Source organism: Pistacia vera, unplaced genomic scaffold (genome assembly GCF_008641045.1).
Source record: "Pistacia vera cultivar Batoury unplaced genomic scaffold, PisVer_v2 Contig200, whole genome shotgun sequence".
NCBI lineage: Eukaryota > Viridiplantae > Streptophyta > Magnoliopsida > Sapindales > Anacardiaceae > Pistacia > Pistacia vera.
In genome coordinates, this window is record NW_022196003.1 from 783,470 (window position 1) to 811,000 (window position 27,531).

At 33.1% G+C, this 27,531-nt stretch overlaps 3 protein-coding genes across 15 annotated transcripts; all 3 read right to left on the reverse strand.

The window, feature by feature from the left end:
- Positions 1-3,210: 3,210 nt before the first annotated feature.
- Positions 3,211-12,419, reverse strand: LOC116128558 (probable LRR receptor-like serine/threonine-protein kinase At1g56140). Of its 11 annotated transcripts, none has more exons than XM_031414295.1 (13): positions 12,272-12,419; positions 10,282-10,462; positions 9,858-9,929; positions 9,665-9,736; positions 9,478-9,556; positions 8,193-8,263; positions 7,414-7,781; positions 7,277-7,317; positions 7,123-7,189; positions 6,879-7,026; positions 4,918-5,149; positions 4,143-4,326; positions 3,211-4,039 (listed from the first exon to the last, which is right to left on the reverse strand). In XM_031414295.1, the coding sequence occupies exons 10-13, from the start codon at positions 6,910-6,912 to the stop codon at positions 3,833-3,835; spliced, it is 657 nt and encodes a 218-aa protein (XP_031270155.1). In that variant the 5' UTR covers positions 6,913-7,026; positions 7,123-7,189; positions 7,277-7,317; positions 7,414-7,781; positions 8,193-8,263; positions 9,478-9,556; positions 9,665-9,736; positions 9,858-9,929; positions 10,282-10,462; positions 12,272-12,419; the 3' UTR covers positions 3,211-3,832. The 11 variants fall into 11 exon arrangements, 7 of the variants coding, with proteins under 7 accessions (XP_031270155.1, XP_031270151.1, XP_031270154.1 ...); XM_031414291.1 differs by adding an exon at positions 8,019-8,090 and having other exon boundaries at positions 7,123-7,317; XM_031414294.1 differs by having other exon boundaries at positions 7,123-7,317; positions 9,665-9,733.
- A 5,163-nt stretch (positions 12,420-17,582) lies between these two features.
- LOC116128480 (putative disease resistance protein RGA1) lies at positions 17,583-20,213 on the reverse strand. Its single transcript, XM_031414198.1, has 2 exons — positions 18,726-20,213; positions 17,583-18,130 (listed from the first exon to the last, which is right to left on the reverse strand). The coding sequence occupies exons 1-2, from the start codon at positions 20,209-20,211 to the stop codon at positions 17,583-17,585; spliced, it is 2,034 nt and encodes a 677-aa protein (XP_031270058.1). The 5' UTR covers positions 20,212-20,213.
- A 3,233-nt stretch (positions 20,214-23,446) lies between these two features.
- On the reverse strand, positions 23,447-27,009 carry LOC116128557 (probable LRR receptor-like serine/threonine-protein kinase At1g56140). Of its 3 annotated transcripts, XM_031414289.1 has the most exons (6): positions 26,771-27,009; positions 25,605-25,722; positions 25,274-25,524; positions 24,639-24,870; positions 24,282-24,432; positions 23,447-24,178 (listed from the first exon to the last, which is right to left on the reverse strand). In XM_031414289.1, exons 3-6 carry the CDS (start codon positions 25,464-25,466, stop codon positions 24,092-24,094), a joined length of 663 nt encoding a protein of 220 aa, XP_031270149.1. In that variant the 5' UTR covers positions 25,467-25,524; positions 25,605-25,722; positions 26,771-27,009; the 3' UTR covers positions 23,447-24,091. The 3 variants fall into 3 exon arrangements, 1 of the variants encoding a protein (XP_031270149.1); XR_004127778.1 differs by lacking the exon at positions 25,274-25,524 and having other exon boundaries at positions 24,639-24,884; positions 26,771-27,008; XR_004127777.1 differs by lacking the exon at positions 25,274-25,524 and having other exon boundaries at positions 26,771-27,005.
- Between the last annotated feature and the right edge of the window lie 522 nt (positions 27,010-27,531).

The window sequence follows — 27,531 nt, forward strand, 5'->3', positions numbered from 1 at the left end:
TGTTATTTTATTGCTCACTGACTATTTCTATGATTTTGCTCGTAAGGCATACAAAGATGAAGAAATACAATGTTTACAGAGAGAGAATGAAATGAAGTTCAAATCTCAGTCCAACCCCTTTCTTCAGGAAGAGGAGTGCCCATGTATACACCTTTGCACTCAATGTAATGAATGTTTTGCAAGTTACCTTGACACATGGAAGACTCTCTTCCATTCATTTCTTGAAAGGAGATATAGTTGGTGAGAATATCTTTGGAGATATGGGTTTGGCAACTGGTACAAAAAGACATTAATTGTGCTGACATAGGCTTGACTTTTGAGGCATAACAAAAACTTTAACATGCAAGGATCATTAACATGCAAAGACATCAATCAACATTTTTAAGGAAAAACAGTTTTGGAAATATAAATTTCAGTGACTAGCAAATACACATAACCGATAATAATTGATTCTAGTATACATCCCTTATACATTTAAGTAAACCCCACTTGCAAAACCCATCAACCAGGGGAACCCAACACAAACACACTCAACGAAAACAACTCTACACAGATCTACGTACAGGGAAAGCTCAACCAGACAACAATATAAGTGTAAACAATGTTAATCTCACAAACAAAAATTAAAATACAAAATATTAACCATTCAAACAAAAAAGAAAATACAAAATCTGTCAAAAAAACAAAAACAAACACACAAAATTAGGGGTTAGGGATTCATTACCAGCCGACGAGGATGAGTGACGGCAACCGGCGACTGTGGTACTAGGAATGGGAATGAGTGATGACGACAAGTGATGAACTGACTATTAATCGAAGATGGAGACACCGAGACAGGGAGTTGGACTTTAGACGAAGAAGAATGATGAGAGATTGAGATGCGGCCGCGATAAAGTTACTGAGAATCTGAGAGTGAGAGATCAGAGATGAGATGAGAGTGAGAGATCAGAGATGAGATGAGACTGAGAGTGAGAGGCGTGACTGCGTGAATGGCTGAATGCGTGATAAAATTAAGGGTTACTGTTAGAGATTCAAATTCATTAGTGCAAATACGGGTGCCCGCGGGTTCACCCGTATAAACCGTGTGTATTTGGGTCGGGTACGGGTACGGGTCTCAAAAAACAGGTTTAATAAATTGGACCCGTACCCTATATTTTTTATCCGGGTACGGTCCAACCCGCGATTCCAGACCCGTTTTGCCAGGTCTAGAAATAGATAGAATGAGAGAACAATTTGAGATAATATTGTGAATCTTCCTCATTCAAAAGTAATACTATGTGAATGAATTTGGATATAAATAAATTTGATTTATGAGAGAAAGCCTATGTGGGAAAGGATCATATATATATATATATATATATATATGTGTGTGTGTGTGTTACTATTAGATTAGGCCTGAAGCTTGAATGATTGAATAATACAAATTATATATAATAATATATAACATTTTCAAGCTGCGTATGTCAACATGATAATAACTATGAAATTAGAAAATTAGAAAATTAATTAACAAATTGGAAAATGTATAATGTGCCAGTATATGTAAAGATATTATTAATTAAACTACAACATTTTCATGAAATTACAAGAAATGGATACAATGTTTTAAATTGTCTAATTTAAGAACACTTTCAATATTTAAGGTAGGTAATTAAGAGAGGAAGTATGTTAACGGATAACTAACATAAATTAATTCACAGCATTATGGACACACATACGTACTTATATACATACATAAAACTCTATATCGATGATTTCCTTCAAAATTCTTAAATACAAATATTAAAGTATCTTCCCTTTAACTTAAGTTTCTTATTTTGTGATATTATAGCAAATATCTAATATTTGAATCTCTTATCCGTATCATTTTCATCAATGTCAAATGAAGTTGATTTATCAAAAATTGTAGATATTTGTCTTCTAGAATTTACTAGGTAAATAGAAATCCAAATTTTAAAAAAAAAAAAAAAATTACAAATTTCTACAACGAAATATGGGGTCCTAACATTTTTGTCCTCAGCTTTGTGCAGGCCCCAACCTTCGGAAAGTGACAGTTTAGTCCCAAGAGCTAAAACACGTAAATGCTTTTTGAATTCAGTTGACAATTGCAGCATATATAGAAACTTGTACTGCCATATAATATCCTATATAGGTGGCCTTTAAGTGAATTTAAACTTTGTGGTCGCGTTGGACATAAAGAGTCTTTTACTAATCATCATACATAACAATGTTTAAATCTAACAAAGATTTCTTAAGAATAGAGTCATTGATAGAAACTCATAAACGGAAAATCAATTTGCACCGGCACTAGGTCTCGACATCAATTTGCATTGCGGAAGGCTCAACGTCCAATAGACAATTTACTCCCTTTATTCCTACGGAACGTAAGCAACAATACAATTTGTAAAGCCATGGAGAGAGAGAAAATTATAGAAAGCAGCTTATAGTGCAGAGCATTCTTATTACATGGGAAACTTCTTTGATGACAGTTCCATCCGAAAATATTACTGGCAATCACAAAGAAGTTGTTTTGCATCTCGACCCCCAACGGCCTGTGATCTACTCATTGCTAGCTGGATTTTTATTTTTTTTCTCTTTTTAATAAGGGAAAGTTAGAATGCCAGATATTAAAACATGGTAGCACATTGTTAGATTCAGATACTAATAAGGATGAAATAGATCTTTCACAAACATTAAGGTGAGAAAATTTCATTCTTCCCCTTTTGTTTTTGTTCCGAATCATACAATTCAACATTGATCTATTAATTTTGTAGGGCCTACATATATTATTTTACAATTATAATAAATTTATGTTAGATAAAAAATTAAGTTTCAATAAAAAAGTTTAACAACATACAACAAGGGATGTGTAGAGAATAAATTAAAATATAATTTGAAATTTTAACAAATCTAAGTACAAACCAACAGAAATTAATGGCCACCAGCAATGGTGTAGCTAGCTTTTTAATTCAGAAAAATAAACTCACTTCAATTTTGATCAGTGATTAAAAAAATAAAAAATAAAAAAATACATGAAACACTTAACACATATCACTATCTCCACCTATAAGGAAAAATTTCGATACTTTCTAAAAGATAATGAATATCGATTGCTAACTGAATTAAATGATTTTTTCGAGTTAATGAACGCTATCCAATTTGTAAATATTAATACTTAAAAGCTAAGAAAAGCATAATAAAGATCCCAAATCAGGAATTATATGCTTGAATTATAGAGATTGGAACTTTTATACATCTATATCCAAACCTTACAACCTGCATATTCTATGACCGTTACCAATATGACATTTCATGCCACAAAGATCACAACCTAAATTACAAAATATTACAAAAATTCTATCAATCACTGCTCATACTTCCCATATCCAGAAATTCCAAAAGACATTCCAAATAAGCTAGTTGCAGACAAGATATTACAAGAACAAGAAATATAGTGAACTTTTTTCTCTTTACATCCAGTACGATGGCCATCAAATTCATCATCTAATGTTATTGGTATACGAGGATAACTTCATAACATTAAAAGTCCTACCATAGCTTGGAGGATAAGAATCAATAAGTTAATTAGTTACATGGATTTTAGTGGGCAGAAGTAGCAGTATTATACACTCAGTTTCAGCGAGCAAATAAATTTCTCACCTTCCCACTGCTATCATGTCACTGAATCGAGCGACATTGACTTGGAGAGAGCAACGGATCAACTCCAGGGCTATCATCAGTTGCATTTTTACATTGGCTCTTCTTTCTGCTGTAACTCCTTGTAGAAGAGGATGTGACAATATCTTTGTTCAAAACGCTATTTGTTGTGTCCTTAAAAACCCCAATCAGTCAAACAACTTGGCTTTGAAGTAACAGTTTCCAGATCGATCTCTCCAGCAAGCATGTTAATGACATGTGACATTAGTGGGACTGCACAATAGGCAACTCCAATTATTCGTAGAGCTTTGATTTCACTGAACTCTGCTAAATTGGGATCCATCAGCCCCGAACTTTGGTTACTTTCATGAAGACTCCAGGCCTAAAAATACAATATAGACCATTCAAAAAGCATTAGTTTTTGCATTAAGGTACATTGGAGAAAGAAAACAAAACAAGTAAAAATTCAAGTTTATTCTCTTTACCCATTCAAGAAGATAAATTTTTTCCCTATCCAAGCTAGTATCAGAGTTTGGTCTTCCACTCATAATCTCCAAAGCAACAACACCAAAACTGAATACATCAGCCATTTTTGTCAAGTGTCCACGCATTGCATACTCCAATGCCAAATAGCCACTCCAAGAAAATGAAGGGTTTCTGATACACCTCCTATAACCAAAGTGTACAAAAAGAAGAAGAAAAAGGGGAACCTGGTCATTTCAGTGGACAAGGGCAGCAAGGGGAATTCAGATTAGAATTAGTTAAGGGGTATCTCCACGTAAGGGAGTGTGGAAAGTGTGAATTCAGTTATATATAAAGAGAGCAGTAGCTAGCTGTAGGGGAGGGAAAACCAGGGAAATGTTGGGAGGTGCTAGACCCTCGAAGTGCTAGCGATCTTTTTATCTTTGCTATCGCGTTGTTATCATTTTTGCCATTGTTGTTATCACCTGCTGCTTGCAGAGTTCATTTATTTTAATCCTCTATATATATAAATCAGTGACAGAGTGTGTTTCTGAGTTTTTATTACAGTTTATTATTGTGTTTTGGACTGGTGTTCTCATCAGTTTCTCAAGGTTAAAATCCAAAAATAAAGTTTGGATATACAGATTGCTCTCACGGTCATTCTTATCAATATTTGTATGTTGAGTGTTTGAAATACTCACAACAAAATCTACTAGATATTTTGAAATACTCAGCAGCACATTCTAAAATGGAGTATTAAGGAAGAATGGTAGTCAAGGAATGATTGAAGCAGCTTACCTGGTCCCTGCAACTCCGGTGCTGATGTGAGTTTTAGTGTCATCATACAGCTTTGCCAATCCGAAATCTGATATCTTTTGGCAGAGTTTTGCATCAAGTAAAATATTACTTGTTTTGACATCTCGATGTATGATCTTTGGCCTAGAATCCTCGTGAAGATATGCTAGACCTCTTGCAGTTCCCAAGCATATTTTGAACCAGGTAGGCCAATCAAGATGCCTCTCCCTTCTTCCTGCATAAACATAGCTGCAATCATTAAGATCTTCCAATTAGCAATTAGCATCTTCATACAACAATACTTGATCATCAATTAGCATTGCAAGAAAAGCAAAGTAGAAAATTTTAAACTAAGGTTGATCATCAATTAGCATCTTCATACCAAACAATACTTGATGAAGACTTTTGTTTTGAAGATAGTCATAAACAAGGAGGAGCCTAGTTCGCTCGATGCAGCAACCATCTAATTTCACAAGATTGCGATGTTGCAATGCAATTATGGTAACAATCTCATTGACAAACTTATTTTTCCCTTGGCGGGATCCTAGTGAAAGTTGCTTCACAGCTATTACCCTTCCATCAGAAAGTGTAACCTTTAGCACCAGATTTATTAACATAAATCATAGCTGCTCCATCCTTAGTGAGTATCCAAAAGCTAAAATTCACCTATTTTTCCTGTTATACAACATTTCAACCCAAGTTCCCAGTCTACTATTTATCGTTTGTAACTTGTAAATGTAAGATATAAAAGTTACCTATTACACAGGTCCAAATCCTCCCTGGCCAAGCTTATTTGGACGGTCGAAGTCTTCTGTTGCAGACATCAACTCAGCATAACTGAAAATTTTTAGTTTAGGTCCTATTCCAAGTAGCACTGCATATGGAAGCAAGATAAAAGAATACATAACGTTGAGGATTTACATGACAAGAGATGAATTACAACAGAAGCTTTGCCTATTTCATGGAATATGCTATTCCTAGTTTTGAAATTAGATATCAGAAGGCCATATTTTGTATCTGTTATAAGGACAAGATATTATGGCTCCGTTTGGTTCAAAATTTGAGGGTTTTGGGAAAAGTTTTTTGAAAAAAGTTAAAAAAAAATTGAATTGGGCGGGTATTACGATGTAAGATTTATAAATTAATAAAATACCCTATATATTTATTTTTTTACAAAATACCCCCTATAATAAAACATTAAAAGTTAACAAAAATACTCCTAACCCACCCTCAAACACCCCCAGTCGGCCACCACCACCGGAGGTGACCGAAGTCACCTTATGGGCGCATGACCGGCTGGATCTTGCCGGTCATGCGCCAATATGGCCTTTTCCGGCCAGATCTACGGCCAGATCTGGCCGTCAACCGCCAGATCTGGCCGTATTTGCTCTCAACGACGATCAACGACGACCGTTTGTTGGCCGTCGTGACCGACTGTTACGGCCAAAGATCTGGCCTTTTCAGCCCAGATCCACCGTTGATCTGGCCGGAAAAGGCTAGATCGGCACACTACCGGCCAGATTCAGCCGGTAGTGCGCCATCCTACCAGATTCCGGCCATTTTCCGGTGGTGGTGGCCGGAATCTGGTAAATGTGGATTATTGGGGTGTTTTTGTAATTTAAAAAAAAATATTTAGGGTATTTAATTAAATTATCAAATTTAAGGGGTTTAAAAAAAGTTGAATAATATTGGGAGTAGTATTCCCAAAAATCTGAGTTTTTGGGTATTTTACTGTTTAACTTTTTTGGGAATACTAAAAGTAGTATTCCCAAAACTGAAACAAACGCAGCCTATATATCTGTTATTTATGTTTCTTCGGTGCACCGAAACAACATTCACATTTATGCTACACCTATATTCTGGAATGCTGAAGTAAAATGCAAATTCATTAATTTTCAAAAACAAACTTGGTTTCAGAGATTTTACAACTTCTATTTTCTAAAAAATCTCTTTGGCACTCTTACCTTCTGCATCATCATTATCTCTTTTTATCCTCATGTGACGAATTAAAAAATATCAGTATCAAACCCAAACTTCCAAGAGCCACAGCAATACCAACAATCAACCCACTCTTCTTCTTCTTTCGTCCAATACCAACAGTTGGTGTGAAATCTGAGTAGCAAAAATCAGTATGTCAATTAGCAGGCATTTAAGCACAGTTATTGTAACTCATCTTATACGAAGATTCAAAAGAATCTCATAGTTTACCTGGAATGACACTTAAGAGCTGAAACTAATGGCCCATAGTTACCTCAGTCAGCTATGCAACAGGTCCCTTTACCAGCCGAAAATAGGTGAATTTCAAGATAGTTATCAGACAGATTAGCATTAAATTTGTTCGTAATTGCTTTTCTTTCCCCACCTGCTCCGGTTGATATGTCAAAATCTTTTAACTGGAGAGTCCTACAGGATCAATTAGGAAAGAAAACAGATGAAAATGTAATAGTCAAAACTATATATAATAAGGGTATGAACCAAAACTTTCCAGTGAATGTTTACCTGAATATAGATATCAAAAACACGCCTTCCAAGACTCATCCACTTTTGTCAGCCTTGATCACCAAAAACTGTCTCAGCAAAGGACAAACTTACATTGTGAAGTCCACTCTTCAGACTAAGTCCACAGAATCTAAGAGATCCCGAGGATTGCCTAGAAGACTGATAAAGCTTCGGGCCTGTGGTGCCAGTCACTTGCGAGCTAGTATTTTGAACATTGAGTGTTAAATTGTCCATCAGAAAACAAACCCGCATCACTAATTGCCAATTTTTCGGTATCAAGTACAATACAAGAAGCTCCACCAAGATCATAGCTACCGGCCTCACAAACTATAATATCAACTTTCATCTCTTCACTGCCACAATTGAATCTGCAGTTGCAAAAATACACTATGCTATCAATTTGGTCTAGTTACCCCAACTGGAGCTGAATTAACAAACAATTTATAAAGCCACAGTAGCATCTATATTTAAGCAAAATAATGCAGGGAGAAAGGTAAATTGTTAGTACACTTTTTAGAAAAATAATTATACATCAGAAAGAAAGACGCCCAAATACAAAGTACTCAAATCTAGAATCGATAGAGGGAAGCTTTCAATAAATTTACAAGTGAGTAAGAGAATTGACACTGAATAAAGCACTTGGGATTTGAATAATTAAGTTGTTGAAACTCAAATCCCTGCAGAAGTAAGAAAAGAAGTAATTAAAAAAAAAAGAAAAAAAAAAGCGCACACACATAAACGATAAGAGACACACTCATAGCATTACAATACTAACTTACAGTGTCTGTAAACTTGGAGACAAGGGTTGTGTTGATAGGCAAGATGATTACTGCAAACTGAGCTTGAAGATCTTAACAAGAAGCGAAATTAAACAATCAGATATTCTTTCAAAATCTGACTTCTCTACTTTCCCTTTGATTTTCAAAGTGAAGCAGAACGGCAGATTAAGAATATGGGTAATTTTGGAATTGATATAATACATATTATAGATTAATTTTCTAATAAATTTAATTAATAATGGAGCTTATAAAAATGTTTACTAGGGTTTAAACACCACCAGTCAATAAAGAAAATTTTCAAATTAACCCATATCAATCCAAATAGATCATCAAATTATCAGATGAAATGGCGTTGCGAAGAAACACTCCATTGATCATGTTTTAAGAGGTATTTATGATTTTTACGTTTTGGCTTTAGGTTTAAGAATTAAGAATCAGATGCACAATTGATTTAGGCATAAGTTGATTCTTGTTTTTTAGCCTCTATCTACTTGGGGCTTTTTGTAGAGATATCTATTTTACCAATGGGCTAGTGGATTACAAGAATGCTAAATACACACCATCTCTGAAAGATGGTGTGTATTTAACGAAAGATGAAGAAGAAGATGAATCAATTTGAGCAGTTGACTTTTGGTCATACTTAGTGATTCACTATATACGTAATTGCAAAATCTAACAAATTTTTTTTTGATGTAATAGCAACAAAATTTCTAAGGTTTTTGAAACAACAAAACTCCCCATGCCATTGAAAGTTGTTAAAATTTATACTATTATGACTATGAGTTAATAGATATTTACTCCCTCCAACGTTTATTATAACACTTACAACTTAATGTTAAGAATTTTTATTATTTAATCAAATCTCGGGATTAGTATCATTAACTTCTGACTATTATCACATTTTCACAAAATAAATAAATATTTCACTTAAAAAGTATACATTCTCTCCAATTAAAATAGGCATAATTTCATCTTTACAAGATTTATGTAATCAGGAATCATGATGAATTATTAAATTGGATATTCCTTTTTTTTTTTTTTCTCATTAAAACCCGAGCCCAATTTGAGCATTGACGCCAAAATCCAAAAACATAATAAGATTAGAATAATTACTAGTTTTAGTCAACAACTAACTGATAATTAATAACATAATTTTCTATTTAACTAACTAATTACATGTTGGCAACATGCTTGAAACCCTCCCTAGGTATAAAATACCAAACCAATCATTACCAAAAGAAAAGAGAACAAAATAATGAAAACGGAGAAAGTTTGCCAATCTTACAGAAAAGTTAAGTTCTTAAGGTTTCCAAGCTCCTTTGGGAGAGGCCCAGAAAGCAGAAAGTACATTGTGGCCAACCTCTCTAGCATATGAAGAAAAAGTTATAACAAAATCAAAACTCATGTACCAAAAATAATCATAGATAATCTAAACTAGGCTTTCAATCATAAGGGTATTTTTCAATACTTACAAATACTTCAATTGAGATAAATTTCCAATAAATGCAGGGAAGGAACCAGTGAAGTAATTTAGTTTGATTCTACTGCAATGTTAAACAGAAAAACTAAATCAAATATGATATAATGTCCATTAATTAGAAACGATGAAGGTCAAATTTGACTTATACAAATCAAACACAGGGAAATGAATGGGAAAATCCATACAAATTTGTCAGAAATTGCAAAGCCACTAGTTCTTCTGGAATCGCTCCTTTTATGTCCATAGCAAATACACTCCTGCAAAAAATAAAGACAAGTTTCAATTATATCTCCTCAAATCTAATCTGATTACAGATGCAAACTTTCTTGTCTTAGGAAAAATACACACTTGAAGGATAAATTGTATACACAACTTTAAAGAAAGTTTTAACCAAAAGTTAAGATCCATCTAAAGAATCAGAAATAATCTACAAAGTATAGCATAAACAGTTCAATTAAAAGTCATGAATAACTCAAAAATCAATGCCAATACCACAAGATTAACCCAAAACCCATTCTCAATCTAAGTGCATATAATCTGTCTATACTTAAACAAAACTTGAAAAATATGAAAATTCCCCTAAATTTGGGAGAGAGAAAAAGAGATTACAGCTCAGTGATGTGGCAAGTTGAGCCATTTTCAAAGGAACAGTCACATTTGATAGCAGGATTATAGTCCTCCAAGCTAGTTGCATTTATAACGGCTCCACTGCAGGGCTCTCCACTTATGTTCCACCATCTTGGAACTGCTTGTACATCCCATTGTTGAAATATTGAGTTCAACGCTCTCACTGCTCACCACAACAAACCAACTAACGCAAATTTCCATAACAAGCTTATAGAAATCACAGATTTTCATAAAATCAATGATCTTTGAGGCCATGGATATATCAGGAAGCATTCAAATTACTTAGAATTGAGAATTTACCATCTGGGTTTATCATAGTTGAAGTAAAAGGTTAATAACAATAATCCCACGTAGTTATATTTAATTAATAAAAATTCCCCTAGAGTTGTAGCAATACCTAAATTCTCTTGTGGTTAAGTTTATGGGTTAAAAAATGATAGAGGATAATTAAGTAAATATTTATTAATCATCGTAATATAAATTTTAATGGCATATTAACAGTTCATAAAAGTAAAAAATTCATTATTATTTCTGAAATTTTGTTATTTTATTAAACCTTTGGGAGTTAAGAAAAACCCAAGTAAGATTTTATTTTATTTTTGAATAATAATTATTAGGGTCATTTTCCAACCTTCCTTGAGGTTTGAGTTTTAGTCACCCAAACCCCTGTTGGTTTAAATATTATTCTACATAGCCCCTCACATCTCAAAATATATCTCAGACCTCCCCTTAGAAAGATATAGCTGTTTGTTAGCAGAATTTTTTAACAAGGAAGACTAAATTTCATAATCACCTTTGAGTATACACAACTTAATTCATACCAACAAATACTCCCATACACCTAGACCTGGGAAACAGGTGAGGCGGGGCGGATACAGGTCAAACGGGCCGAGAATGTTAACCGGCAATGAAGTATAAAAATAAAACCCAAGGAAGATTTTACTTTAAATTTTGAATAATAATTATTTAGGGTCATTTTCCAACCTTCCCTGAGGTTTGAGTTTTAGTCAGTCACACTCCAGTTGGTTTAAAATATTATTCTAAATATCCCCTCACATCTCTAAATGTATCTCAGACCTCCCCTTAGAAAGTTAGAGCCAATTGTTTGCGGAATTTTTTAACAAGACTAAATTTCATAATCACCCTTGAGTATACACAACTTAATTCATACCAACAAACACTCCCATACACCTAGACCTAGCGAACAGGGGGGTTGGGTCAAAACAGGTACGGGTAATGAAATATAAAACCAATACCCGGTCATGCAGGTACGAGTTGACCCGTGGATCACCCATTTTCCCCAAATCTGCCGTTGTTTCTAGTCTGTTTTCACTTTTCAATTTTCATGCACAACATTATCAATTTCACCAAACATACTGAACAACTAAACCCAATACAATTTCATCATCGATTCCACCAAACTTCAAACATACTGAACAACTAAACTCAATACAATTCAATACAATTTCATCATCTACATTTAACAAACATACTAAACAAACCTCATAAGGATTACTTCAACAAAGGATTCTCATATCAAAAATGATAAACCCCGACAAAAAAAAAAAAAAAAAAAAAAATTAGTAACCTTACAATAAAATATAAACAAATTTCTTTAAAAAAAGGGTCTTCCAGTTTTATCAAAATGTATCTCTGCCAGTTTTATCAATTAGTAATATCCCTGCCAGTTTTGACAACAAACACTTGTGCTCACTAGGGAATTTCGTTGAACAAACTATAGGCAAACCCCATTGACTCTTTCAAGCCTTTTTATAGATATAAAAGTACGCATATGTAATAAAGATAAAACCAAGCAAGCACAGGACGTAAGCAACTGACATAAAAAGGACAAAGAGAAACAAGAGAAGGGATCATTTCCTTTTCCTGTACATTTCTCCATTAACTAATAGCTACTTCTAAAAGAGACAGTAAACAATTCCAAAAAAATCTCAATTGCAAAATATAAAACAACCTGGACGGCTAGACTTGAGTTGAGAGGAGGACAGGCTAGATCGGAGTTCAGGGAATGATCGACGACGAGTGACACCGGTGACAGTGACAGTCTGACAGTTAGACAGTGAGAGAGGAGAGGGCGTGCAACAGGAGCTTAATATGAGAAATTGAGAATGAAATGAAATGAGATCGACGATAACCCCTTAGCGATTTTTTTTTTTTTTTTAGATTTTCATGGGTACCCGGCTACCCGTCGGGTTCGGTACTGTTCACACAGGTTCTAAACATATATTAACCCAAACGTGTCAGAATTATTCGGGTATGAGTAGATCCGCCGTACCCGTTTTACCAGGTTTTCATACCATAATTATCAAATCAGTATGTATCAGGTATCCAAAATTTAATTTTTTTAATCGTATATCACATATCGTAGTAAGAGACGTCTTAAAAAAATAATAATAATAAAAAATTTCTAAAAATTAATATTATTCTCAAGATTAATTAACACATTTTTTTGATATTATTAGCTTTAAATTATGGTATTATATAATTAAAATAAATCACAAAACTAAGAGTCTATATTATTTCTCCTCAACCATTCATATCATTTCCAAGATCAATGTCAATATCTATATCTCCACTTATGTTATTATTACCATGCAAAATGGGCAACACATCATCCTCTTCATTTTCTCTATGTAAAATAGGTAAGTTTGGGCTAGTTTTTGTGAACCGGGTTGGGTGACCCAAATCTGACCTGAAATTTTTTGGGGCCTTTGGTCAAATTAATAAAGTTGTATTGATTTGTATTGATATTTTAACAAATACAAACTGATATGTATTGTATCATTAGATACATATCAGCGTATTAAAAAGTGTAGAATATATTCTCTTATACGTATTGTTAGAAACTCGTATGGAATTATATTATAGAATAATTAAGAATGAGTTTGGGATTATTGCAGCTTAAGAAATGATTTCTTAAATATCTCAACTAAAAGTGTTTAGTAAATCAATTTTAAAAGTTGGATTTTTATATTAATTATAAAAAAGAACACCCTATAAACAAATTTATAATCTAATTTATTTATAAATTATTTTTTAATTAAATTAATAAATATAATTAAAAAAATAAAAATTAGAAAATCCGAAAAGTGGTGGACGAATTCCCCCGCTGGTGCCAACAATGTTGCAAATCCACAAAAATGAATTCATAACAAAATAGAAGATATTTTGCTAAATGGGTTCACTTCAATCTGAAAGCTAGCTACTCATAAATTACTAAAGTTGAATATTTCTTAAACAATAATTAAAACAAATAATTAATTTAAAAAGAAATAAAATACACACATAGAAGAAAGGGAGAGAGAAAGTACCTTCATTAAGGTGAGTAGAAAATGAAGAAAATTTTAAGGTACCCAACAATCTAAAAACCAAATGAAATTGTACCTGAAAAACGTGAAGCCAATATCCAACATCAATGCTTAATACATAGAAGAAGTAAAACATATAATTCCTCTTTATAGAAATGCAAGCAAGCTTGAAACTAATCACAGATTTTCATAAAATCAATGATCTTTGAGGCCTTGGGTATATCAAGAAGCATTCAAATTACTTAGAATTGAGAATTCACCATCTAGGTTTTATCATAGTTGAAGTAAAAGGTTAATAACAATATTCCCCCTTAGTTATATTTAGATAATAGTAATATGGAAATTATCTTGTGGTGTAGTTTTTTATTTTGAAAGAAACTAGAGAGAGATAATGAGGTAAATATTTATTAATTATCATATTATATATTTTAACGGCATATTAACGGCTCATAATAGTGAAAAAATTCATATTATTTCTGAAATCTTAACAGAGATTTTGTTATTTGACTAAACCTTAGGGGTTGACACAAAACCCAAGTAAAATGGTTTCAACTGTGATTTTGAGTTTTTATAGACATATTATGCAATGCAATGCATCATATGATACTTTTTTTTTTTTTTTTTTTTTTAATCTTAGGACTTCCATTTTTTTATAGGTCAAAGAGTGTTTACGTTAACCAGTTTCAGAATGAAAACAATATGATCATCATACAATCATCCCACCAAAAACTATACGCCATTGATGTAGGATAGAATTAAAAACAGAGAACAATAGAAAAAATTGAAACAAGGAGAAACTAAAGAAAAACAATTTATTCATCATATTGTTTCTTTCATCAGTTGCATAACAAAGACAAGACAACAAGCCTATTTATAATGGCCTAAACAAAAAAAAAAAAAAAAAAAAAGCTAAAAATCTACCTGTAACAATTCATTCAACTTTTAGTCAAAGTGGAAAATCTAATATATAAAATCTAAATCTAACTTAAAAAAGTAATGTCTCCAAGTTTCCAAAATAAAATATTTCCTTAAGTAACAATATTATTTATATTCTTGATTCAGCATCAGCCACTCTAAGCAATGGCATAGAAGAAAAGAGAACAAAATTTAAGAAAAAGAAGAAAGTTTGCCAATCTTACAGAAAATTTAAGTTCTTTAGGTTTCTAAGCTCCTTTGGGAGAGGCCCATAAAGTACATTGTGTCCAACCTCTCTAGCACATGAAAGAAAAAGTTCTAACAAAATCAAAACTCATCTACCAAAAATAATCATATATAATCTAACCTAGGTTTTCAATACTTACAAATATTTCAATTGAGATAAATTTCCAATAAATGTAGGCAAGGGACCAGTGAAGTAATTTCGTTTGATTCTACTTCAATGTTAAACAGAAAAACTAAATCAAATCTGATATAATGTCCATTAATTAGAAACGATGAAGGTCAAATTTGACTTATACAAATCAAACGCAGGGAAATGAATGGGAAAATCCATACAAATTTGCAGAGCCACTAGTTCTTCTGGAATCACTCCTTTTATGTCCATAGCAAATACACTCCTGCAAAAAATAAAGACAAGTTTCAATCATATCTCCTCAAATTTGATTTGATTAGAAATGCAAACTCTCTTGCCTTAGGAAAAATACATGAAGGATAAATTGTATACACAACTTTAGGGAAAGTTTTAACCAAAAGTTAAAGATCCATCTAAAACATCAGAAATAATCTACACAGCATAGCAAAAACAGTTCAACAAAAAATTATGAATAACTAAAAAATCAATGCCAATAACACAAAATTAACCAAAAACCCATTCTTGATCTAAGTAAATATAATTTGTCTATAGTTAAACAAAACCTAAAACAAGTTAATATGAAAATTTCCCTAAATTTGGTAGAGAGAAAAAGAGATTACAGCTCAGTGATGCGGCAAGTTGAGCCATTTTCATGGGAATAGTCACATTGGATATGAACGAAATAGAGAAGCAACAGGAACAAAATAATAATAGTTAAACAAAATAATAATAGTTAAACAAAACAAAATTAAACAAAGAAAGTATTACGCGCGATTTACCCTGGTTCACCCAATGTAGGCTACGTCCAGCTGAGTCAATATTATTGCAATATGCCTCACTTCTCTCGTTTACAATGAATGAATTGTTCTCACACGCATAACAAGAGAAAAGTATGTTTATATACTAGGTTTAAGGGATTAAACCTAGTTTTACAAGAATTCCTATTCCTAAGCCCAACCCAAAAAGGAATTAATAACTTAAAAGGAATCCTACAGCGGTTATACATGGAAAAGCCCAAAACCGCCTACGGGCTCGGGGGCGCTGCCCCCGCGACCCCCGCCCGCTCACCGGGGAGCGGGGCACCCGCCCGCTGACCGGGCAGCGGGACCCCCGAGTGCGTCTCCGTTACCCATTAATGCTGAAGTAGTCGACAACTCCAACAGGATAGCAGGATTATAGTTCTCCAAGCTAGTTGCCTTTATAGCGGCTCCACTGCAGGGCTCTCCACTTATGTTCCTATCATGGGTCTACTTGTACATCTCATTGTTGCAATATCGAGTTCAATGCCCTCACTGCTCATCACAACAAACCAACCTATACAAATTTCCATAACAAGCTTATAGAAATGCAAGCAAGCTTGCAAGTAATCACACATTTTTATAAAATCAATGATTTGGATTTATCATAGTTGAAGTAAAAAGATCCCAACGCCAATCTCCATCACGGAAGGCTCAACTTCTACTAGTTAATTTTCTCCATTTATTCCTACCAGAGCATAAGTAAGAATACAATTTATAAAGCCATAGATAGATGAAAAATAAAAGAAAAAGAATTAAACAACTGAAAGAAAGCAGCAACCGGAACGTTCTTATTACAAAGGAAGTTTCTGTGAAGAATGTATGTTCAATTTGAGGAAATTACTGACAATCACAAAGTTGTTGCTGTGTATCACAACTACGAACACCATGTAATCTACTCATCGGCCGACTGGAAATTCAACAACTATTTTCTTTTCTTTTTAATAAGAAAAGTTAAAATCCCAAATATTAAAACTAGGGCTGGGTTTCCCGCTTCCACCAAAGGATTCCCCAAGCCCTAGCCTAGCCCCACATTTTGCCATCCCTAACAACAAAAGCCATTATACTAGAACTTATAGATAGGGACAAAGATAGATTTATCCATAATGTCTAATTAGCCAAATCTAGAGATGATGTCGTCGAGGATGAAGAAAAAAGAAACAGTGATAATTGAACCCTAAACAGAAATTAAATATGAAACTTTATGGGTATAAACTTATAGTGTACTTAATTATGCATATTCACTAGACAACTAAAACATAAATATATAACTCTGTACAGTGATAAAAGTTGAATTATAATTGTAAACACAAGATTTTGAATCAAACTAGAAGAGTATATACTTTACTGAGTGCCCTATTTGCCTGAATCTCCATGAGTCCTATAGTATATGTTTAAAAAACGGATGAGGTTAATTAAGGTGAGTAGAAAATTAAGAAAACATTTAAGGTACCCAACAATCTTGAAAATTGTACAATCTAAAAATCAAATGAATTGCACCTGAAAAGCGTGAAGCCAATATAGAACATTAATGCTTGATACATAGAAGAAGTATAATTCCTCCTGTCAATTGATAGAATTAGGGTTCAAAATTAGGTTATTTCAATAAAAATCGAAGATTAATTTATTAGATTGAAAACCCTCCTGCTTGACTTTCATTTGATTCAAGTTTCTCTTGCATACATATAAAACAATAAAGCTAACAAAAGGAAGGAGAAACAAAGAATCATTAGTTCAAGTGTTTTCGAATTCAGATATAATGATAAACCAATCAAATTGTTAATTCAAGTTTTAACTTCAACCAAATAAGTGTTTTATGAATATTTACTTACTAACTGATGAAGAAGAGGAGAGACTGATAAGTCATACCTAATTTTCTGTCGATTTGATGATCTTGTCGTCGAGATCAATGTACGGAATATGAGCAATCTTGAACCAATCTTCACCTGTTTCTTGTTTGCATCTTTCGCTCAATTTAGGACAACCTCTAATTGTAAGTTCTCTCAAAGCGATGAGACGATCCATATCCTTGGGTAAAGATGACAATTCTAGACAATTCACAACACCAAGAGCCTGAAGTTTCTCCATCGACTCTGGTAGTGCTTTCAAGTTGGAACAATTTAGAATCTCCAAACTCTCCAAAGTGTTAGTGGAACACTGAATAAGCCATTGCGGGAATTCCACCAATTGTGGTAATTCTTTAATACGAAGATATCGGAGGTGAGGCCATGTGTTACTGAGTTCATCATGATTTTCTTGCTTATTCGATCCTATGCTCAAATTAAGATCAAGCCTTTCACAAGTGCGCAAACGAAGATGTTCTAATGATCTTAGTTTTCTCACACCATGTGGTAATGATATAAGTCTTGGACATTCATAAATCCATAGCCTTCGAAGACCTTGAAGGCAACCAATATCTTCAAACAAATATTCTAAATTATTGCAATTGGAAATCCACAACTACGAAGAGAATTCAAGCAACCAATACCATTGGTTGGTAGATGCTTTTGTATCGTAGTTAACTGGAGATATCTAAGACTAATTAAGTACTTTACATCTCTTGTTAACGCTTTTAATTCCTCACATTCCATTAGTGATAGATATTCCAAATTTTGTAGCTTGTAAATGGAACTTGGGATTTCTTTTATTTTAGGGTTGTATCCTAGTTCAAGATACCTCAAATGCTTCAAATTACCAATTTTTTTAGGCACTACTTCAATATTTGAAGAACGTAAATCTAACATCCGCAAGAATTTGAATCTTGAGACGATAAATTCTAGAAATGATTGGCTAACACCAGTACTTCCACCAATAAATTGAAAAAAACTAATGCTTCTCAGATGGCCAAAGTTAGGTAAAAAGATTGGAACATCTATTTTAGGTGCATCAACAAAATGGAATGATAAGTGTCGATAACTTTTGGTACAAATTTGGTTAGTCGATTTCACTATTAAGCACTCATTTCCCATCAATGATGTGGCAAGATCATGCATGAGATCATGAATTTTAAACCAATAGAAATTCTCATAAGCTTGAACAATATCTTGGAAAAAAGATCTTGAACAATATCTTGGAAAAAAGATCTCGACATTAATTCTTTTATATATTGCATACCAATATTTTCCAAATCCTGATTTTCATTGTGGGATTGAAGAAGCCCATGGGCCATCCAAAACTGAACCAAATAAATACTATAAAATTCAAAGTCTTTTGGAAAGATAGAACAATACACAAAACACTGCTTCAAGTGAGGTGGCAGATGATTATAACTTATTCTTAGAGCATTTAAAATCTTATTTTCATTTTGATCCAACTCCCAAATCTCATTATCCCTCAATTTTTTCCAATCTTGTTCAGAAGTTGAGGAATAAAGTAAACTTCCTAACGCTTTTACTGCCAATGGAACACCTCCACATTTTTTTACAATTTCTATTCCAATTTCCATAAGGTTGGGATATTGTTTTTCTTGCCCTTCTTTAAATGCAAATTTAACAAACACCATCAAGCATTCATCAAGAGAAAGACCTTCTAACTTGTATGTAGGCATAGTGCCCATAATTGAGGCAGCACGATCACTACGTGTAGTTACGATAATTTTACTTCCACTAACACATTCTATCAATAATTTTTTTAATTCAAACCACATCTCATAATCTTCATTCCAAACATCATCCAAAACTAACAAATATTTTTTATGGCTTAAGATATCACGTAGAATTCTTTGCAATTGGTCTATATTCTCATCAATATTTTTTTGCCCAGTTGCAGATTGGATGATGCCAATTAATAGTTTTTTCAAAACAAACTCATCTGACACACATACCCACATTTTCAACGTAAAATATTCGTTCACCAGTTTATCATTATACACCAATTTGGCAAGCGTAGTTTTTCCTAGACCTCCTATCCCAACAATAGGAATGACGGAAACATTTTCATGGCCATCACTAGGACGTAACAGTAGTTTCATTATCTTGTTTTTATCTTTATCCCTACCAATAACATCTGAAGCATGCACAAATGAGTGAGTTTCCCTCTCCCAACCTATAACATGATTGCTATCAACTTTCTCAACGAGATTAAAACTATCCTTATGAGCTGCTATTTTTGCTAACCTCTTTTTAATCTCCTTAATTTCATGCCCCAAAATAAAACGGAAAGCAACTGGATTTGAGGATGAAAAGAAGTAGCATACCTTTCTTGTAATGCCTTGATGATTCACAACTTGCTTGCGCAAATCTTCCACCTCAATCTCGTCTAAAACATCTTCAGCATCGTAGCAGATCTCCTTAAACTTTCCCAGCCAAACTTTTAGCTTCTTATTATGGATTTGTTTGTCCTCAGCATCTAAGAGAACAACTTTGATAGTGGTTAAGGTGTCAGCAAGCTCTTGTGCATCATTTTTGACACCCCATGCCAAGCACATTTCGTTGGAAGCAAGGTATATCAGCTTACCCAAGACTTGCTCAGCAATAGCAAAGACGATAGTTTCTGCCATAATTTTGAAAGAAAGAAACTTGCAAGCAGTTGTGTTTGTGAAGTGGTGAAATTGGATTGTTGTATGAAATAATCATAAGAAAGCATGGAAATATATATAGAGTAAGATTCTTTGAGTAGCGTGGGGATTGCATGAAGTATGAATTATAGTGAAGATTAGTATATATTCTTTCTTTGTCTTGAATGAATGTAAGCTACATATCCTTTAATTCCCCCCTATGAAGAAGTATATACTAAGATTTCTTGCCTTGCATGCAGTTCAAAGAAATATGCAACCCAGTGAAGACTAGTATATATTCTTTGCCCTTTTTTTTTTTTTTTTTAATATATAGTTTTGTATACTCTTTGTTCTAAATGTAAGTAAACTAAGGCTTTGAATTTTGAAAGTAGTGTTGGAAGATAATTTATGTAAATATTCTTCAACTTTATTGTTTACAAAAATATAAGCAACAACTTTAATTCAAGTATATATCCTTTCCTTCATTTATGTCTCCAACTTTTGGAATAAAATTCTTTCCTTCACCCTTATTCTATACTTTATTGAATTCCTTGTTATCAGTTGTAGTTTATTTAAGTTGTATTATTGTTTGATTTCTTAATTATAATTTCTTATATTAAACCCCAAGAATTATGTTATGAAAGTTTTGATCAATTCTCAGTTTTTAGGTTGGCTTAACCCGAATTCCTTCGTTTAATTACGGCAACGTTTAATCAGTATACTTTCATTTACTATAGAGGGAGTTTAACAGTAATTAAAGATTATTGGATTGTAGAGGGAGTTTTTCTTTTCTTTTTTATGAATAATTTACTTTAGGGTTCTTTTAAATGAAGTTTAATTTATTAAGGATTAATTTGGAATTCCAACAGTCAAACCTAGTCAAATTATAACTTTGATGGACGCAGAGTAATGGCGGCACATTGTTAGATTCCGAAACTAATAAGGTGAGAAAATGTTATTCATCCTTTTTTTTTTTTTTCAATTATTCGGAATCGTACAAGTATACAATTAAACATTGATCATTAATCTTGTAGTGCCTGCATATATTATTTTACAATTATAATAAATTTATGTTGGGAGATAATTTATGTAAATATTCTTTAACTTTATTGCTTACAAGAAGTATACTTTATTGAATATCCTTTCCTTCATTTGTGTCTCCAACTTTGGGAAGAAAATTTTTTCCTTCACCCCTATTCTATACTTTATTGAATTCCTTATTACCAGTCATATTTTATTTAAGTTGTATTATTATTTGATTTCTTAATTATAATTTTTTATATTAAAACCCAAGAATTATGTCATGAACTTTTGATCAATTCTCAAGTTTTAAGTTGGCTTAACCCGAATTCCGTCATTTAATCATGATAACGTTTAATCAGTATACTTTCATTTACTGTATAATCAATGATTGAAGTTAATAAAATATAAAATAAATTGTTGTAACATATATATATCAGGACAATGACAATGAGGCATAAGTATTGACATCAAAATTATATTGTATAAGAGAGTTTATATATGAATTTGAAGTGACATATAACATAACAATGAAGTATTGACATCAAAATTATATTGTATAAGAAAGNTAAAACATGACAATGACAATGACAATGAGACATTGATAATCAATGAATTTGTATGTCTATTATTATTTTATTGGCCAAACTACATTCCTCACCCTATGTTTCATGGGATAATGTTACAGCAACCGACGGTAGTATACCGAATTTATGCATCGAATAACATGATAAAATCCTGACCGTTGATTAATATTAAATTAAAATTAATCAATGGTCAGGATTTTGTTACGTTATTTGGTACACAAATTGGGTGCATTACCGTCGGTGGTTGTATTATTTTCCATGTTTGGTGAAGGAACTTTTTTTTTTTCTATCTCAGTTTCGTTAAATTTACAGAAGAATGATACTCATGTCATTTCCCCTCACTTATTTAAAGTTAATCAAACACTTACCCTAATTAAAACCCAATAGAATTATATTTTTCTTCTAAATTAAATCAAATCAATTAAAACTCATCAAAAAAATTCAGATTAAAAAAAAAAAATTAAAAACGAAGTCCAGCCACACGGCCCAACGGCATCTGGCTAGGTTAAATCAAGGCTAGGTTGCTCTGGCTTGCTGGCTTTTGCCACCACTACCTTCTCTTCTGGTCGTCGTCATCACCTCTTCTAGTTGTCGAGGATACTAAAGAGGGGTTTGCCCTCTACCTTCTCTTCTAGTTGTCGCCATAGCAATGGCTGCTCCAGCCATAATGCTGTGCACGATCCATGATTTAGTTGAGGAAGATGAAGATTCAGATGATGAACACATTGACATTGGACTCAGATTTAGCTCTAACACTCTCTTTGGGCCATTTTCATTGAAGTATTGTGTTTGCTTTTACTTCTTGTTACCTCTTTCCATTTTCTACCCCAACAACAACAGTTGTAATACAGAGAACGATGGGAGCTTTTTTGGGCCATCTGGGCCTACATGCTTAATGGGCTTCCAACCCGATCCACCGGAAACCAATGCCCAATTGGTAATTGGACTCCGAGCTGAAGCAACGAACAAAACAAGTCTTATCAAAAAGATTTAATGACATTAATTTCTATGAAATTTAACAAAATAATAAAAATTCATTTTAAGTTTCAAAAATAATATAAATTTTTTTATTATTAAAACAAATAAATAATTCGGTAAATAATATTGAGTTATAATAGTGGAAGTTAATTAATATCAAAAAGATTTTCATTATTTCATTATTTTAGAAATTTCATGAGATTTTTTATTCTTATAATTTAAGAGAATTTTTTATTTTTACATCAAATCTTAGGAGGTGGATGTTATTAACTCCATCAAAGATATCAAAAGTAATAAGAATCAACCATATCATTAATGATAAAGGAAAATTTCGACCATATCATTAATGATAAAAGAAAATTTCGATACAGAAAGACAATGAATACCAATTGCTGCTGAATTTAATGATTTCTCCAAGATAAACAAACATTGTCCAATTTCTAAATCTTAATACTTAAAAGCTAAGAAAACTAGAAAAGCATAATAAAGATCCCAAATCAGGAATTATATGCTTGAATTAATATAGAGATCAGAACTTTTATACATCTATATCCAAACCTTACAACCTGCATATACAAGACAACATTTCATGCCACAAAAATCACATCCTAAATTACAAAATATTACAAAAATTCTATCGATCACAGTAATCATACCATGTATAGTAGCAAATTCTCAAAATTATTCGTGTTGCTCATACTTCCCATATCCAAAATTTCCAAAAGACAGTCCAAATAAGCTAGTTGCAAATGAGATATTACAGGAACAAGAAATATAGTGAACTTTTTTCTCCCTACATCCAGTACCATACGATGGTCGTCAAAATTATCATCTAATGTTTATTGGTATACGAGGATCACTTCACAACATTACAAGTACTACGATAGTTTGGAGGATAACGATCAATAAGTTAACCAGTTGCATGGATTATACGGGGCAGAAGTAGCAGTATTATACACTCAGCTTCAGCGAGCGAAGAAATTTCTACCTCCCCTCTGCTATCATGTCACTGAACCGAGCAACATTTACTGGAGAGAGCAATGGATCAACTCCAGGGCTATCATCAATTGCATTTTCACATTGGCACTTCTTTCTGCTGTAACTTATTGTAGAAGAGGATGTGACAATATCTTTGTTCAAAGGGCTATTTGTTGTGTCCTTAAAATCCCAATCAGTCAAACAACTTGGCTTTGAAGTAACAGTTTCCACTTCGATCTCTCCAGCAAGCATGTTAACGATGCGTGACATTGGTGGCCGTAACATTGGTGATGCTTGACTGCACAATAGAGCGACTCCAATTATTCGAGAGCTTCGATTTCATTGAACTCTGCTAAATTGGGATCTATCACCCCCAAACTTTGATTACTTTCATGAAGACTCCAGGCCTAGAAATATAATATGGACCATTCAAAAAGCATGAGTTTTTGCATTAAGGTACATTGGAGAAAGAAAACAAAACAAGTAAAAATTCAAGTTTATTGTCTTTACCCATTCAAGAAGATAAATCTTTTCTCTGTCCAAGCTAGTATCAGAGTTCGCTCTTCCACTCATAATCTCCAAAGCAATAACACCAAAACTGAATACATCAGCCTTTTTTGTCAAATGTCCACGCATTGCGAACTCCGGTGCCACATAGCCACTGCAAGAAAATGAAGGGTTTCTCAAGGTTAAAATCCAAAAGTAAAGTTTGGATATATAGATTGCTCTCACGGTCATTCTTATCAATACTTGAGTGTTTGAAATACTCGCAACAAAATCTACTAGATATTTTGAAATACTCAGCAGCACATTCTAAAAGGAGTACTAAGGAAGAATGGTAGTCAAGGAATGATTAAAGCAGCTTACATGGTCCCTGCAACTCTGGTGCTGATGTGAGTTTTAGTGTCATGATAAGGCTTTGCCAATCCGAAATCTGATATCTTTGGGCAGAGTTCTGCATCAAGTAAAATATTACTTGCTTTGACATCTGGATGTCTAATCTTTGGCCTAGAATCCTCATGAAGATATGCTAGACCTCTTGCACTTCCCAAGCATATATTCAACAGGGTAGGCCAATCAAGATGCCTCTCCCTTCTTCCTGCATAAACATAGCTGCAATCATTAAGATTTTCCAAGGGTTATTAACATTGATAATTGAGGAACCACGGACAATTTATCTCCAGAAATAACTTGGAGCTCATTAAAATATTACCAATCAGCTTTATGGAAACCCTCTGCCTGCTCTTTTTTTGCTCAGTGAGCTAAATTTGTAGTTTTGTTATAAATAAATGCATTTTACAGAGCAGTGCAAATATTTATTTCCTTGTACATTAAAACATTTGAAAGTCATCACAATTGTGTTTTGTACTGAAAGATTTATTGTTTATAAGTGGTACTAAATCATAGGAGCGAAATCACATGCACTAATTTGCAGTTGCTTGCAAGAAAAGCAAAGTAGAAAAATTTGAACTAAGGTTGATCATCCATTAGCATCCTCATACCAAACAATACTTGATCAAGGCTTTTGTTTTCAAGATACTCATAAAAAAGGAGGAGCCTACTTCCCTCGATGCAGCATCCATATAATCTCACAAGATTGTGATGGTGCACTGCAGTTATGGTAGCGGTCTTATTAACAAACTGATTTTTTCCTTGGTGGGATCCTAGTGAAAGTTGCTTCCCAGCTATTAACATAAATCATAGCTGCTCCATCCTTGTTGAGTATCCAAAAGCTAAAATACACCTAGTTTTCCTGTTATAAAACATCGCAACCCAAGTTCCCAGTGTACTATTTATTGTTTGTAACTTGTAAATGTAAGATATAAAAGTTACCTTGTCCACAGGTCCAAATCCTCCCTCGCCAAGCTTATTTTAAGGATCAAAGTCTTTTGTTGCAGACCTCAACGCAGCATAACTGAAAGTTTTGGTTTAGGTCCTCTACCAAGTAGCACTGCATATTGAAGCAAGGTAAAAGAATACATAACAATGAGGATTTACATGACAAGAGATGAATTAAAAGAGAAGCTTTGCCTATTCCATGGAATATGCTATTCCTAGTTTTGAAATTTGACATCAGAAGCCCATATTTTGTAACTGTTATAAGAATGAGACATTATAAATCTGTTATTTATGTTTCTTAGGTGCACCAGAACAAAATTCACACTTATGCCACACCTATATTCTGGAATGCCGAAATGAAATGTAATTCATTGATTTTCAAAAACAAACTTGGTTTAAGAGATTTTACGACTTCTATTTTTTTTTAAATCTCTTTGGCACTCTCACCTTCCGCATCATCATTATCTCTATTTATCCTCATGTAAAGAACCAAAAATATCAGGACCAAACCCAAACTTGCGAGCGCTAAAGAAAAACCAACAATCAACCCAGTCTGGTTCTTATTTCGTCCAATACCAACAGTTGGTGTGAAATTTGAGTAGGAAAATACAGTATGTCTATCAGAAAGCATTTAAGCACAGTTATTGTAACTCATCTTATTCAAAGATTCAAAATTGACATATAACATAACAATGAAGTATTGACATCAAAATTATATTGTATAAGAGAGTTTATATATGAATTTGAAGTGACATATACTATAACAATGAAGTATTGACATCAAAATTACATTGTATAAGAGAGTTTATATGTGAATTTGTATGCCTGTTATAAATCTATTGGCCAAATTACATAGCTCACCCTATGTTTCATGAAAGAACTTTTTTTCTAACTTAGTTTCGAACGCTAACGAAGTTGTCACTCGCATTTCACATTTGGCCCTTAAACTTGAGCGAAGAAGCATATTCATCTCATTTCCTCACTTATAGTTTTCTTCTAAATTAAATCAATTAAAAATCATAAAACAAATTCAAATTAAAAAAAATTAAAATTAAAAACGAAGTGCGGCCGCGGCTCGAGCAGCCACACAGCCCAACCGCATCTGGCCAGGTCAAATGACGGCTAGGCTGTTCTGGCCTCCCGGCTTTGGCCACCACTACCTTCTTTTCTGGTTGTCGCCGTCACCTCTTCTTCTGGCCGTCGGCGGTTCTGCCACTGCCACTACCACCTCCACCTTCTAATACTCTCTATGTTATTGTTTTATATTTTGGCTATCGATTTGAGATTTTATTCGTGGTTTTGATTACGGTGGAAGAATGAGTATGAGATTCTGTGCATTTTGTTGTGGAAGAAATTGGGTTGAAGAGTTTTGATCTGATTGGGTAGCGTTTTAATATATTTTGTTTAGGTAGAGGGAGTTTTTCTTTTCCTTTTTGTGAATTATTTTATTTAGGTTTTTTTCATTAAATTTTAAATTTATTTTAAAATCTATTTTAAAAATAATGAATAATAAGGATAATTTTGGAATTTTAAACAGTCAAACCTGGTCAAATTATAATTTTGATGGACGGTGAGTAATGTGGGTGGCACATATTAGATTACGAAATTAAGGGTGGAATCGGACTTTCATGAAGCATAAGATAGGAAAATGTAATTCGGTCTTTTTTTTTTTTTTTTTTTTTTTTTTTTTTTTTTTCAATCATGCCATTGAACATTGATCTTATAGTGCACACATATATTATTTACAATTATAATAAAAACTATGTTAGATTAAAAAAAAAAAGAGTTAACGACTTTTTCCCACCCAAAAAAAAGCTTGTTAGCACTTTTCCACCCTCAAACTTTTATAATATCCTTTTACTACCCAACTATTATGTTTCACTCTAGCTTGGGTAGGAAATACAATGATTTTTATCTTGAA